Here is a 14,794-nt window from a genome sequence, read left to right as displayed (position 1 = left end):
TGCGATTAGCTGACGCTTAAAGCGCTCTTGCTCGAGGGGTTCCTCTGGCACGATGAAGTCTTCGTTGCCGAGGCTGACATCATCCTCGGAGATCGGTAGATAGTTACTATCTTCCGAGTCCTCATTCCCGACCGGCTCGTCGGAGTTGATTTGTCCCTCCTCCCATTAATCCTGCTCGGACGCAGGCTCGATCGGGTCTTTGGGATCTTTGGCATCGCTCGGGGTGTTATTGTCTCCGGTGCCGGTGTTGCTTTCCTTTTCGCAACACGATTTCAAGTGGCGCCTCTGATGTCAACGCTTTGGTGGTGCCTCAGCGGGCTTGTCCTCGATCGGATCTTTCCTGCCTTCGTCGTCATCCCCTTTGGGTGTATCCACCATGTACACATCATATGTGGAGGTATCCATCCAACGCCCGGTGAATGGCGGGTCTTGGCTTTGTTTGCCTCCGGCATCATTCTCATACCATCGATGTCTTCGGAGGCGTAATCTAGCATGTCGGTCAAATCCTCGACAGTGGCTATTAAGTGGGTGGTGGGTGGGACGTAAAATTCCCCACTCTCAGTCCCTAGTACGGGCTGGGCGTAGTTCGAAGGCGATACTTCCGTAATGGCGAGGGATCGCATTAAGTCCAAGGCCTCATTTAAGAGCGAAGGCCGGACGGGGAACCGAGGACCTGCAGGGCTAGGCACGGCAGATTTTGCCAGGCTGTGCTCATTAGACGCAGACCTTGAGAGTTCGGAGTTTGCATCCTGAGGCGGGTTCGACTCTCCGGTGATAGGGAGAGTCCTGCTTGATTCCAGGCTCGCCGAAGACATAGTTACCTCCGGGTCTCCGGAGAAAAGTTCCATAGTAGAAGAAAGTCCGGTGGGTTTCAGATACCCATCTTTGGATGAAGTAGTCTGCCATGGATCTAAGGCCAGGGCAGGGATGATGTTGGTACTTGAGTGGTGCCTGATGACGGGTCCGATGGGTTTCCCTCTTGGAGCAGAGGAACAGTGGTCGAGGCCGTGAACCCTTCGAAGATCAAGTCTCCTCGGATGTCGGTGACGTAATTCAGGCTCCCGAATCTGATCTAATGACCAGGGACGTAGCTGTCGATATGTTTGAGGTGACCAATCGAATTAGCACGCAGAGCGAAGCCACCGAACACAAAAAGTTGACCGGGGAGGAAGGTTTCCCCGGAAACAGAACCCTTGTTGATGATTGGACGAGCCATCGAACCTTCTGCCGACGACATAGTGGAACTTTCAATGAAAGCACCAATGTCGGTGTCAAAACTGGCCGATCTCGGGTAGGGGGTCCCGAACTGTGCGTCTGAGGATCGAAGGTAACAGGAGACGAAGGGGACACGATGTTTACCCAGGTTCGAGCCCTCTTAATGGAGGTAAAACCCTACTTCCTGCTTGATTAACTTTGATGAGTATAGGGGTTACAAGAGTTGATCTACCTCGAGATCGTAATGGCTAAACCCTAACTGTGTAGCCTATATGAATTCTGATTGTCTCTACGAACTAAACCCTCTGGTTTATATAGACACTGGAGGGGCCTAGGTTGTACAGAGTCGGTTTATAGAAGAAGGAATCTATACATCCGGACGCCAATCTTGCCATCCACGCAAAGGAGAGTCTCATCCGGACACGGGGGAAGGCCTTCTACTTTGTATCTTCATGACCCATCAGTCCGGCCCACAACACACGAGCCGAACACCCGAGGACCCCTTAATCCAGGACTCCCTCAGTCACCGAGCTGAATACCTTGGCGATGCCGAGATGCTCATTTGGTCCTTCTTGACCGCACCCAACGCCTTCTATATCAACATGGTTGTAGTTCTCACGAGGCATGCATCAGTCAAGAAACAATAAGATGATCGATGAATTCCCGAGGCGAAGAGGACGACACAGTTTTAGGAGCAACAGTGGCCCAATGGAGGGGGGGGGGGGGTTGAAGAGGATTTGACTAGGTAGCTATCTGATTACTAGATGATTACGGAAATACTATTTGAGTAGGTAAAAATTTGATTAGCGATATTTCCATAAATACACGCGGTAAGCTAAGGAAAAGCGGGATCAAGGGGATCGAGACTCCTATCGATCGATGCGGGGAGGAAACAAACGAACGAAATGAGCGAATGACCTACGTACTGAGACTTTAGGTATATAGATGACGGAGAACCAGGGCCCGCAGTACCGCTAAGGGGGACACGGAGAACGAGAGCTCGCCGCCCGCCCAGAAGAAAATTTTGAACTATGATTGAATCTATGTCGTACAGGAGAAAGTTTTGTACATGAAAAGTCTCGATTATTGTTTTTCTGTTGTATGGTTGATTGGTGCTGTATATGGAAAGTCTTAATTGTTTGGTCAGGAGAAAGTTTTGTATGGAAAATATATGAAAAGTCTTGATCGATGATGTATCTAGAAAGTCTTGATTGTACGATTGATTATTTCTTTTATATGGAAAGTATCGATTGATTGTCTGATTGGTTCGCGCTGGAAAAATGGATGGGGCAGGCTGGCCTTCGATGGGGTATGAAGCGACGAGACAACCTACCAACTACTCCCTCCATTCAAAATTACTTGTCACTGAAATGGATAAAAGTGGATGTATCTAAAACTAAAATACGTCTAGATACATTCATTTCTTTGATAAATATTTCTGGACGAAAAGAATACTCATTAAAATTAGAGATTAAGAGTAGTAGAGATTTAAACTCCCCTAAAAAAGAGTAATATATATTCTGAGACCAAGGGAGACACTCAGACACATAAACCTGCTCGGAGTACAGAAACCCCCAAGAGCCCGCCGGAACACCAAACCCTTCTGTCCCCACTACATTCCGATGGCGACGGCGGTGTCAGCGCCCGTCTTCACGGCGACGGTGCGGGTTTCCTATCCCGCCCTCCGCCGTCGCTAAGGAGCTCCTAGCATTCTTCGATTCCTCCGTCGCCGCTGCCGGCGAAGCCTACGCCTGCGAGATCGCCGCCGCCCGACGCGGCTGGTTAAGTCGAGGCGATGGGAGCGTTCAGTTCGATTCCACCGCCACCGCAACCCTCGCCGCTGAACTCGCCTCCTCCTGTCGGCTACCCCGCTTCCTCGGCTCCCTCCTCTCCGTCTCCCCTGCCTCCGTGGACCTTCTCCCCCGCGCGCCCGACCTTTCTCTCCGCGTGGCCGACGCCCGCCTCCTTGTCGGCAACCGCGTCGCCGAGCGCGAATTCGAGGCGGCCGACACTTGGGACAGCGTCCGCGTGGAGGTCATCCCGGGGAAGCGGCGCATAGACCTGTACCTCAATCACGATTCCCAGAGGTACAGGCTTGAGGTGTACTTCGAGGACATCAGGAACTGTCTCCAGTGCAGCTTCGATGGGGCCGGCGTCATCTTGCTTCAGGTGAGCTGTTCACGGTGTTTATTTATTTTTGAACGTTGCAGACTGTAGGAGAGGCTCCTACAGTCATATATATTAATCAAAAAAGTACTTTACATAGTGTACAAGGGTGTGGTGGGGCTTTTGCCCCAATCACAGTGTACTAGGGTTCAGAGGTATAAGTAATTACAGGGGATTAAAGTAGTTTGGCTAACCCTAGGCAATCTCTCTGGCAAATTCAGTAATGAACCCTAGCAGCTCAGGTTTTGTCCTGTGTTGCAACATCAAGAAATCTTCTCTGAATCTTGACAACCAGGACCTGTCGGAAGGCGTCACTCCTCTGAAGATCAGGTTATTCCTCTCCGTCCAGATCGACCACGCTGCTGTGGTGAACACTTCCATGATCACGGGTTTGTTTAGCCTCTGCCATCCAGTCAAACCTATCTCCTTCTGTTGCCCAGGTCAACCCAACTGAAGTCCAGCACGTGTAGGAGAAACTGCAGGTATAGAGCAGATGTTCCAGAGTTTCTTCTTGTTGGGTTTGGCAGAGCACACAGTAGTCCGTCCTGTCTGTCGATGAGCCCATTACTTAATGTCTACGTTTGAACATGTTCTTGGTGTTTTAATCTGTCGGACAAGAGGAGCCACACAAAAACCCTTAGCTTCATTGTACACCTCGACTTCCAAATCCACCGAAAAGCCTGATTAGCCATGACATTTTCAAAGGAGAACTTGTAATATCTGGACGATGAATATTTGGGCCCCCCATGTGTATGCCCAAACATCTCTCAGCTCTAGGTCTATCTGACACTCAGCGGTCTCCATGGGCAGCCCCAGGTACGTGAACGGCATCGAGCCTACTGTACATCCAAAGATCGCAGCAAAGCCTGCCGCCGACGCCATGTCTAGGTTGATCGGCACCAGAGTAGTCTTCTCGAAGTTTATCCAAAGTCCAACCGAGTCAGCGTAATCAAGCAGAATTTTCTTCACGCCTCTTGCTGTTCTTCATATGCCTGCATCACAATTATCGTGTCGTCCGCGTATTGTATTGCGGGAAGTCTTTGTGTGTGCGTGGGGGGATTGGGTGTCTGAGGACCCCTCGGCGAAGTGCGTCGTTGACAGCAGCTTGCAGCAGGTCGGCCGCGAGGACGAAGATCAAGGGCGATAACGGGTCACCTTGTCGCCCCGCCCCCGGCGGCGGCATAGAAACTGATGGCCCGGAACCCCATTGAGCAGTGGGAAAAGTCCATGTGTCTCATGACCTCAATCATAGCCGGGTGTTCTATAGTATCGAAGGCCTGGGAAAAGTCCAGTTTCAGAATAAACGCGATCCAGAGGCTTGACATTGGTATATATACTCGAATGCCCAAGCCAAGCAGGTCCTGTATCGTTCTCCCTTTCAAAAATCCGTATTGGTTCCTGTGAATGATTTTTAGAATCCATTTCTGTAACCGATCCGCAAGCAGTTTGTTTATTAGCTTCAGACAACAGTTTAGCAGTGTGATGGGGCGAAAATCTTTTGCTCTCTGGGGCGAGTGGATCTTCAGAATGAGAATGATGAACCCGGTGTTTATGCTTTCAAGATTGAGTTCTTCTGTGTGGAAATCATGACAAAGCTGATAAAAGTCTGGTTTGATTATATGCTAGCATGATTTGGTAAAGTAACCACTAAATCCATCCGGCCCTGAAGCTCTGTCGGCCGGCATGGTTCCAACCACCTCATCAATTTCCGCCTCAGTGAATGGGACATAAAGTTCTTCCAGTCCATCAATCTTGGTAATGATAGAGCCTGGGTCGAATTTCTGATTTGGAGGCGAAGATTCCCCCAATCTTTCTTTAAACACATTGAGCAGTATCCCTTCGTTGCCTGTGTGGTTCTCAACTTCAGTGCCATCGGGTAATTTCAGCATGGCGATGAAGTTATTTCGGTATCGCTCTGTGGCCATCCGGTGGAAATTTTCGTAGTTTCCTCTCCAAAACGAATAACCCTGACAGTGCATCTTTTTCTCCAGTGTTGGTTCTGAATGTTCAGAGGCTGCAGCAGGTGAGTTTTTAGAATTCGCCCGAAGTTCGATTCTGGGGTTGTAAGTGTTCTCAGGTTTTAAATTTCATCCAGCTCGTTAACGGCCCATTCAGTGTTTTGGATCAGCACTTTGAGACGTGAGAGGCCTTTACTCCACTTTTTAAGGGTGTACCTTAGTCTTCTCATTTTCTGGCAAATCCTGGCTGCACTATTATGCAAATAACTTGGTTTGGACCAAGAAGTATTCACCACATCAAAGAAGCCTCTGTGCTGCACCCAGTAAGATTCTAACCTGAAAATTTTGCTCGCGGGGATCGATGATCCTATACTGACCAAACAAGGCATGTGGTCCGGGATTGGTTTGGCCATGGCAGTAACCTTGGTATTAGGATATACTGAACTCCAATTGTTAGACGTGAAGAACCAGTCGAGTTGGTCACCATGTTGCTGTGATACTTCTGTTTTTCCTTTGTACATTATATATTAGTCAGACGTTGCAGTCATAGGGCGAAGTAGAAATTTGAAGAAGGAAGCTCTAGATGTACTTCCCTCCCTCAATACTTGCGCGAGCTGAAAAATTGGCAAGTTCTTGAGTCAGTAAACTAGAGTGAACCATGTAAGATGGATAGTGGGGCGACTTTTATTTCCACTCCTATAAATATCTCAGTTGGTGGTTACTATTTGGAGTGAAATGAATATGAAGCTTATCTGATGAATACACATCACCGTTACTTTTCTAAATTTACTGATTGCCATACTTCTTAGACTATAAGTTTGTGAGGCGCAACACTCTTTTAATTCTTTCTATAATTCTGAAGTTGGTAAAATATATATTATCTTGACTAATGTTAATTTACTATTTGTTTCAGCTCATGTATGCACCAAGGATATGCACAACAATTTCTGGGCCTGCAGTTTATTCAAGGTTCTCAGATGACCGCTTTCATGCATGCAAGGAGGATGCAAAATTTACCTGGGTCAGAGCACTAGATTTTACACGCAACCACTCTTTTGGGAAGTGTTCAACTCTTGCCCTCGTACTTGATGAAGGTGCACCGGTGTCATTTATTCTCAACAGCTTGCCTATGTCAGGAGAATTAGGGGAATTGGTCATTTCTTCAATGGAATTTTTTGGCCCGTCGTCCAAAGCCGTTCCCCTTGTTGACTGCCCAAGTGGTTGTTCAGTGTCATATGAAGTTCTTTTTCGTCTCAATTCTCTTGTTCACATGGGGAAGATAGTTTCCAAGGATGTTAATGCCGATCTGTTTAAAGCTCTTGAAGAAATACCAGTTCATATTTCAAGGAGGATTTTTGAGAAAATGAGCAAGTTAGACTTTACATGCTATGAACCTTTGCAATTCATCCAGCAGGAGGCTCATAGCAGGAAGAGGAGCCATGATGGTTTGCTTTCCAGTAAGACTGAAGGTGAAGGAAAGTTAATGATGTGTTACAGAATTCACATCACTCCATCCAAAATATACTGCTTGGGACCTGAGGAAGAGGTTTCAAATTATGTGGTTAAGCATCACAAACAGTATGCTTCTGACTTTGCTAGAGTTACTTTTGTAGACGAAGACTGGAGTAAGCTTTTTCCAGATGCTATCTCAGCTAGAACTGGACGAGGGTTCTTTTCTCAACCCTTGAAAACTGGCCTATATCATCGTATTTTATCCATCCTGAAAGAAGGATTTTCCATTGGTCCAAAGAAGTATGAATTCCTGGCCTTCTCAGCAAGTCAACTTCGTGGAAGTTCTGTTCGGATGTTTGCTTCTAATGACTCCCTGAAGGCCGAGGATATAAGAAGGTGGATGGGCAACTTTGAAGATATTCGTTCAGTATCTAAGTGTGCGGCTAGAATGGGCCAGCTGTTCAGCTCCTCCAGACAAACACTTGAAATCCTACCACGGGATGTAGAAGAGATTCCAGATATTGAAGTCACAACTGATGGCAGTAAATACATATTTTCTGATGGTATCGGGAAGATCTCTGAGAGACTTGCTAAAGAAATGGCTTGCCGAATTGGATTAGACTACACTAACCCTCCTTCAGCTTTTCAAATAAGGTATGGTGGCTACAAAGGAGTTGTTGCTGTGGACCCTGATTCCTTTCGTAATCTTTCTCTGCGACCTAGTATGAAGAAATTCGAATCAAAGAGCAGAATGTTTAACATTACAAGTACCAGCAAATCCCAACCATGCTATATGAATCGTGAAGTTATCTCTCTCCTTTCAACTTTGGGGATAAGAGATGAGATATTTGAGTCGATGCAACAGAATGATATGCGTGAATTAGATGAAATGCTGACCAACAGAGAAGCTGCTCTCTCTGTTCTGGGGAAAATTGGTAGTGCAGAAACAAAGACAGCATCGAAAATTTTACTGCAAGGCTATGAACCAAGTTTAGAGCCTTACCTGTTGATGATTCTTAAGGCCCATCAGGATAATAGGCTGACTGACATAAGAACTAGATGTAAGATTCATGCTCCGAAAGGCCGTGTTCTTATTGGTTGTTTGGATGAAACAGGTGAATTAGAATACGGTCAAGTGTACATCAGAATTACAAAGAACAGCAAAGAGCAGAAGGATAATTGTCTGCCATATTTTGCTGAAGATAATGGAAAAGAGAAAACAGCAGTCGTTGTTGGAAAAGTTGCAGTATCAAAAAATCCTTGTCTCCATCCTGGTGACATCAGAGTACTTGAAGCTGTCTATGACCATGGTTTGTACGCTAAGAACCTGGTTGATTGTGTTGTCTTCCCCCAAAGAGGAGAAAGGTAATGTCGTATGTTATACTGAAACTGAAAGACGATCATCTAGAGTTTATATTGCTCTGGCAATGCCTTCAGAGGAGCTCAAATCTCTATTGAAGTGTTTGTCAGCGTGTTCGTTTCCATGTTAGATTGATATCCCCTCATGTTACGTACTTACATCTCTACCTATTGATGGACGTTGCCAATGCTTGCTTTCTCCTTCAATTAATCTTTGATGTTTAATAGGCCTCGTTTATGTAGAATTTAATCTTTGATGTTAATCAGGCCTCATCCAAATGAATGCTCTGGGGGCGATTTGGACGGTGACCTCTATTTTATCACTTGGGATGAGAAACTGATTCCAGAGAAGGTTGATTCACCTATGGACTACACTGCAGCAAGGCCACGCATAATGGATCATGTTGTTACACTTGAGGTATATTCCTCGCTGTTTATTCATTTTAATTTCTCTTACTAGGTTGTTGCTGCTAATTTACCGAAGATTGTTTTATTTGACTAATATCAATTTTTATACTTGCAATTGCAAATATAATGAAAATCTCAGTTTTTTACAATCTGTAGCATTTCGATAATACTAGAAGAAAATGTGCACTTCGCCGCACCGTTTTCCATTGTTATAAATCATCAAAGAAGGAATTCTTTAAACAAAACTTCTGATGCAAACAAATCACAGGCTAAAATCATTCATTTTGAACAACTTTTTATTGATTGCCTATGGGTTCATGGGTTCCCAGAGAACCTGGCAAGATATATTAGCTAGGTTTTGAAGTTGACAAAACGGGAAGGAAAAACTGCAGTGTAGGATCTACTCTCTCTGTAAAGAAATATAAGAGCGTTTAGATCACTAAAGTAGTGATCTAAACACTCTTATATTTCTTCACATCTTTTATTTTCTCTCTTTCTTTCCATGTTTGTCTCTTTCTTGTCCCTGTGGTCTAGTTTTTTGACTGCTCTATAACTCTTTTAGGTCCGACGAAAAGTTATTTTCTTAAACCACAACATGACCACATGACAAATCCAGGATGTTATCAATAAGCAATAATGCCAGACTGAGCTGTGCACTTTCCAAATTTGGTGAAAAGTGCATTCTATCTTCCAATTCTTTGTAGCCTGACAAACATTCTAAGTGGTCACTGCTGAAAATTTTGTGATAATATTAGCCTATTTTGAGCTTGCGTAACTGAACACATCAAGAACCTGACGGCGTGATTGTACACAAAATGGCACACAAGCATTCTATACTGCACCCATGTCAGGTTTAATTAAGTTTACAGCTCGTTTACTAATTTAATTAGAGTGGACAAATAAGGCAAGTAACCTGAAAATTCCAACACTAAGTCTGTCCGACCACTCCTTTCCTGCCTTTCTGTTTTCTCTATCCCTGTGTGCTAAGTGCCTCAGGCCGATTTCGCCGCACCATGTGAGCCCGAGCTAGAGTCCATCTTCCACTGATTACCCCCAATAAATCGAACGACCAAAGGCCCATCGGCCGCTACATGAAGACGTGCCAACAACCCTTGATGGATTGAATGGAACTATATGTAACTCCATTAAGAGCTATAGCAAACCATCAGATTAAGGATGGGAACTTTACCTTCAGGGATGAACACCTGATGTCGATGCGAATGAGGTAACCACAGTACTAAGTGGTTCCTTTGGTTGTCGATGTGGTGGCTGGTTGGAGCAGCACCTCCCCTCAAAGCCCCCGCCCCCCTCCAAAGCAGCGATCCAGGGCACCTTAGTCGAAGGCAGTTTAGATTGTGTCAACGCCAGCTGACCAGTGGGACCAAAATGATAAAAAGCCAGATCGCTGAGGGCGGTATATTTCGGGGGAGCTTAGTAACTTTAGAGATTTATTATCTTGAGGCACCTTACATCTTTCTAAAACATTTCTTTCGCAAAAACTGGGTGCATGCCTACAGCCAGAGCGAACTGGCTACGAGCGTCGAACTCAGCCAGGATGGAATAACAGCACAAAATTTTGAATGCTTTGGACCAAATATATGCTCGCCATGCACAGTTTTTTCTTTTTTGATTTTTTCGCCATGCACAGTTAATAACGTTCTTTAGAAATGTGGGTACTTATTTCGGAAAGAAAGACATTTTTGCCATCCTCTAATGAAAACAGTTGTGCATGATTGAGTTTTAAAGTGGTGTTGGCTTTAAAATGCTCTTCAATGTATATATCTAACCTTGATAGCTTCACAACTACTCCCTCTGTTCCTAAATACATGACGTTTTGGCCATTCAAATGAACTGCCAAAACGTCATATATTTAGGAACAGAGGGAGTATTTACCAGTTAGCTCCAATAAGCAGTTCAAAGTTGTCTTTTCAACAAGCACATGTATTTTCCTTGCCTGACATGTTTATACCTGTAATCTTATAAGAACACCTGATGAACTGCAGGAAATTCAGAAGTACTTTGTGGATTACATGATAAATGACTCGCTCGGTGCAATCTCAACTGCTCACTTGGTCCACGCGGATCGTCATCCAATGAAAGCCCGGAGCCCTGAGTGCCTCCAGCTAGCTGCTTTGCATTCGATGGCGGTCGACTTTGCCAAGACAGGAGCTCCAGCTGAAATGCCCCGGTCACTGAGACCAAAGGAGTACCCCGACTTCATGGAACGGTGGGACAAACCAACGTACATCTCCAACGGAGCTCTCGGCAAGCTCTACCGAGCGGCTGCGAGCCGTATGCAGAGCGCTCCTGCCCCCTCGTCCTCGGCTCAATCTAGCCCCGCGTTCGATCCTGACCTAGAGGTCCCTGGCTTCGAGGAATTCCTGGCATCCGCGGAGGAGTTCTACGACCTGTACGCGGAGAAGCTGAGCACCCTGATGAGCTACTATGGTGCGGAGCATGAGGACGAGATCCTGACGGGCAACATCCGGAATAGGCTCCTGTACCTGAAGAAGGACAACAAGAGGTACTTCGAGATGAAGGACCGCATATCGACTCGGTGGAGGGCCTGCACAAGGAGGTGCAGGGTTGGTTCAGGAGCCGCCCAAAGGCAGAGGCGTCAAGGTGGGCGTCGGCGTGGTACCGCGTGACTTATCACCCGGAACACCGACGGCCGGGAAAGAAGCAGTTCTGGAGCTTCCCGTGGATTGTCTGCGACGAGCTGCTGAAGATCAAGGAGTCCAGTATGCGGCGCAGGCAGCAGGTGGACGACGCGGCGGCCTGAGTCGTCCGGCCAAGTAATTATGTGCGGCTGCTATGAGTTTGTATGTATGTAGTGTAAAACTCTGGGGCATGACTGCAGTGCAGACCTTTGGGCTGGCGGGTGTATTTTCTCAGGGTGAAACCCATGATCCAACTTTCCGGCTTAATCAGGGGCGTCGTCGCCTCCGCGTCGTTACTTATTGAAGATGTTGGTTCAAAGATCTGTTAAAGTGTGATACCTTTGGTCTGACATCAGTGTTGTACCCTTTATCTGCTTGGGGATGATGTGGTGAACTGGTGATGCATCCCAGGTGGTGGATGGCCTCGAGTTTTTTTCTCTCTTTGCAAGCTGATTTGTTCAGTATTATCAACAATTGATAATATATGGTTGTGGTGTATAAAATACTATGGCCGTGGGCATCACTTGATAGAGGCTGAGGTGCTCCCTTTTTCGGAAAAAAATATATAAATAATCGACTCCTGTTGTTTCTACAAATTTTAGTGTTACTCTATAACCTGTTCAGGGGCTAACTAATCACCTACTCTCGCCGCTGCTTCTATCACCTTGATTTGATTTGTGGGAAGATCACTGACATATTGATCAGTCCATCAAACATTTCAGACTTTATATTTATGGGGGCCCTGGTTCCAACCGCAAACCAGACCAGTGTTATTGCCCACTTTTTCAGATCAAGAATTCCACCCCTGTACAGCCAGTCTCACATGCAGACGGTTGTGCGTTTGCTCTGAATTATCACCACCATGAATATACATTGATCCTTGGCACCGACGCCATAAATTGGAGCCTGACAAGGGTAGATGGATCTTGCCGGAAAATCTTCAATGGGCAGCGCAAGTAGCACCCACAGGTACTACCCCCTCCCCCTCTGGAGAACACTACTAGCTCGATCATCTATATAAGGTCACAAGCTCTCGCCATGGACAAACCACAAGCACCACAGTCACTTCACTGCTCAAGTAGCTGGCAAGAGCTTTGAACGCGTTGCAACCTTGCATCCCGGTCGATCGATCGATGGCGTCCAAGGTCGAGCTGGTGGTGGAGGTGAAGTCGCCGGCGGAGAAGCTGTGGACGGCGATGCGCGAGTCGACGGAGCTGTTCCCCAAGATCTTCCCCGAGCAGTACAAGAGCATCGAGACCGTGGAGGGCGACGGCAAGTCCGCCGGCACCGTCCGCCTCATCAAGTACACCGAGGGTACGTGCGCCGTGAAACGATCCACATATCCGGAGCTTGTATCAGTATATATATGTAACGTGAGCATTGGGTGCGTGCCTTCAGGGGTTCCGATGGTGACGTTCGCCAAGGAGAAGGTGGAGGTGGCGGACGACGAGAAGAAGGTGGTGTCGTACAGCGTGGTGGACGGCGAGCTGGTGAGCTTCTACAAGAACTTCAGGGTGACGGTGCAGGTGACCGACAAGGGCGCCGACGGCGCCGGCGCGGTGGTGAACTGGACCATGGACTTCGACAAGGCCAGCGACGAGGTGCCCGAGCCGGACGTCATCAAGGAGACCGCCGCCAAGACCTTCCACGACCTCGACGACTACCTCCTCAAGAACTAGCAGCTCTTAGCTGCCTCGTCGCTGGCCGCTGCGGACGATCCTCCATCCGTCCGTCCGTCCATCCATCCATCCATGAATACTGTCGTTGTTGCCTGTTGTCTGCGGTGTCCCCGCACCAAGCTTACTCTCACGTAAACGACCGTGTGTACGGCCGTGTACGTGTGCATCTGCCTGCGATGGGACGGCCGCGTGAGTAGTGGAATAATAAATATAACAATAATAAAGTCGCAGCTTTATGATCACGTATACATACGAATGGTGCTAGATTTGTGCGATTTGGTTTGATTCGATCTGCAGAAAAAATTCAGTATGTTGTGGTGGAATGTTTTCCTCCCTTCAAACCGGGCTACTCAAGAGAGAGATAACATGGGCAGGGCCGCGGGGAAGAGAAAACAATGAGTTCGGGCGCTATGAGAAAACCCACCGCATGGAAAAAACTAGACGTCATCAAGAAAAACTAGACCTATTAAGCAGTACCAACCACATAAAAATATTACGGACAAAAATGATTTCCCATCCAAACCAAGACGCGACAACTACCCAAAAGCACAACGAAAATACTAATTGGTGAACGTTCCCCCGGAGGGGATGACAAACAAACGCCTTTTGATGGCATTTTTAGGTGGCAGGAGATGGCAAATTCTGCATGTTTTTGTCGCAAAATTTTCTTGCTTCCAGAAAATGCCATGCGCCTCTGAAAAATTACCATGCGTCTCTGAAGAAACTGCCAGAAAAGACGTTCGTAAATGCCACCCCTCCCGACAAACGTTCGCCGACTATTGGGTCCAAACACAAATGTCTATAGCAGACCAACAACACGACATCCACACCATTAGCATCATCTATGTAGCAATCTCTTTTAGCACCTTACCAACATGCTTCACAACATCAACCAACTTTGGCTTCGAAATACCTGTTCAATACAACATGAAAGAACAAGGTGTAAACACTATCTCGAAAGGAATTCTGGTCCAGTTGTACTCAAAAGTGGCACGATTGTTTTTCACCTCCAGAAAGGAAAGGAAAAATCCACACATAACAATGCCACAACGAGTTAGGACACAGATCAGTCCCCAACACCACACCCGCGGTTTTTCAGACCACTCTAGCGATCGGACACAAGAAGAACATGTGTTGGGAAGTCTAGTATGAGTTTATAAAGAGCAAGTAGGGTTTCGAGGCCAATGCCTTTTTCTTATAACTTTCATGGTAAGGACAACATTTTGAAACAATTGACATAGGAATATGAATTTTGAGAGGGATTTTAGTGCTCTAGATCCATTTGAAATTAGCCCCAGCAAGATGTTTTTCGAGCCAGCAATGCATAGATATAGTAGTGTAGATATGATTTATGTTAAGTTTCCATATGATATCATCAGATAAATCACATATAGGAATAGTACGTCATCACATATTTTCCATTCTCTCCCATTGTTCAGCCATAATGGGGGATTCTTCTAAAGGATGTTACAGGATTAAGCGACTCAAGTTTTTCCATAGTGCAATTTTGTTCTGAACAAACACCACAAAGCAAAGGGAATTTCTCACAAAAGGGTCTACTTTAAAAAATGATACATTTCTATGGTCTAGCAGTATTACCCTTAATTAGCACAACCCCCTCTACCCACCATATATAAATCTTTCACTCTCATTATCGCCTTCCAACAAGGAGAATCATACATTTGACTAATAGACATATATTTTGTTTTCTAATATTTAGCTTTAACCGAGGAAACAATAGAGTTCTTCAAATATTTAGCTTTAACAACTTCTTGCCATAGTCTGCTACCCTTTATCTAATTTCCACCAACATTTGACTAATAGATATATAGTTTGTTTTCAAATTTCCACCACCATTTGACTCATAGACTTATATTTTGTTTCCTGAGATCTTTGA

At 46.0% G+C, this 14,794-nt stretch overlaps 1 protein-coding gene and 1 pseudogene across 1 annotated transcript; both read left to right on the top strand.

The window, feature by feature from the left end:
- The first annotated feature begins 2,837 nt into the window (after window positions 1–2,837).
- LOC123189478 (probable RNA-dependent RNA polymerase 2) lies at window positions 2,838–11,774 on the top strand (annotated as a pseudogene).
- Window positions 11,775–12,252: 478 nt separating this feature from the next.
- On the top strand, window positions 12,253–13,145 carry LOC123189479 (MLP-like protein 423). The gene is made up of 2 exons (XM_044601906.1): window positions 12,253–12,532; window positions 12,617–13,145. Exons 1-2 carry the CDS (start codon window positions 12,352–12,354, stop codon window positions 12,895–12,897), a joined length of 462 nt encoding a protein of 153 aa, XP_044457841.1. The 5' UTR covers window positions 12,253–12,351; the 3' UTR covers window positions 12,898–13,145.
- Window positions 13,146–14,794: the final 1,649 nt, after the last annotated feature.

The sequence above is a fragment of the Triticum aestivum genome, chromosome 2A (genome assembly GCF_018294505.1).
Source record: "Triticum aestivum cultivar Chinese Spring chromosome 2A, IWGSC CS RefSeq v2.1, whole genome shotgun sequence".
NCBI classification, from domain to species: Eukaryota; Viridiplantae; Streptophyta; class Magnoliopsida; order Poales; family Poaceae; genus Triticum; species Triticum aestivum.
The sequence above is the reverse complement of the archived record's forward strand: the minus strand, read 5'-3'. Positions and strand labels throughout refer to the sequence as shown.

Coding starts and splice junctions, on each gene's coding strand:
- LOC123189479 (XM_044601906.1), top strand. CDS start 12,352: ATGGCGTCCAAGGTCGAGCTGGTGGTGGAGGTGAAGTCGCCGGCGGAG. Junction 12,533..12,616: donor CCTCATCAAGTACACCGAGG/GTACGTGCGCCG, acceptor GCGTGCCTTCAG/GGGTTCCGATGGTGACGTTC.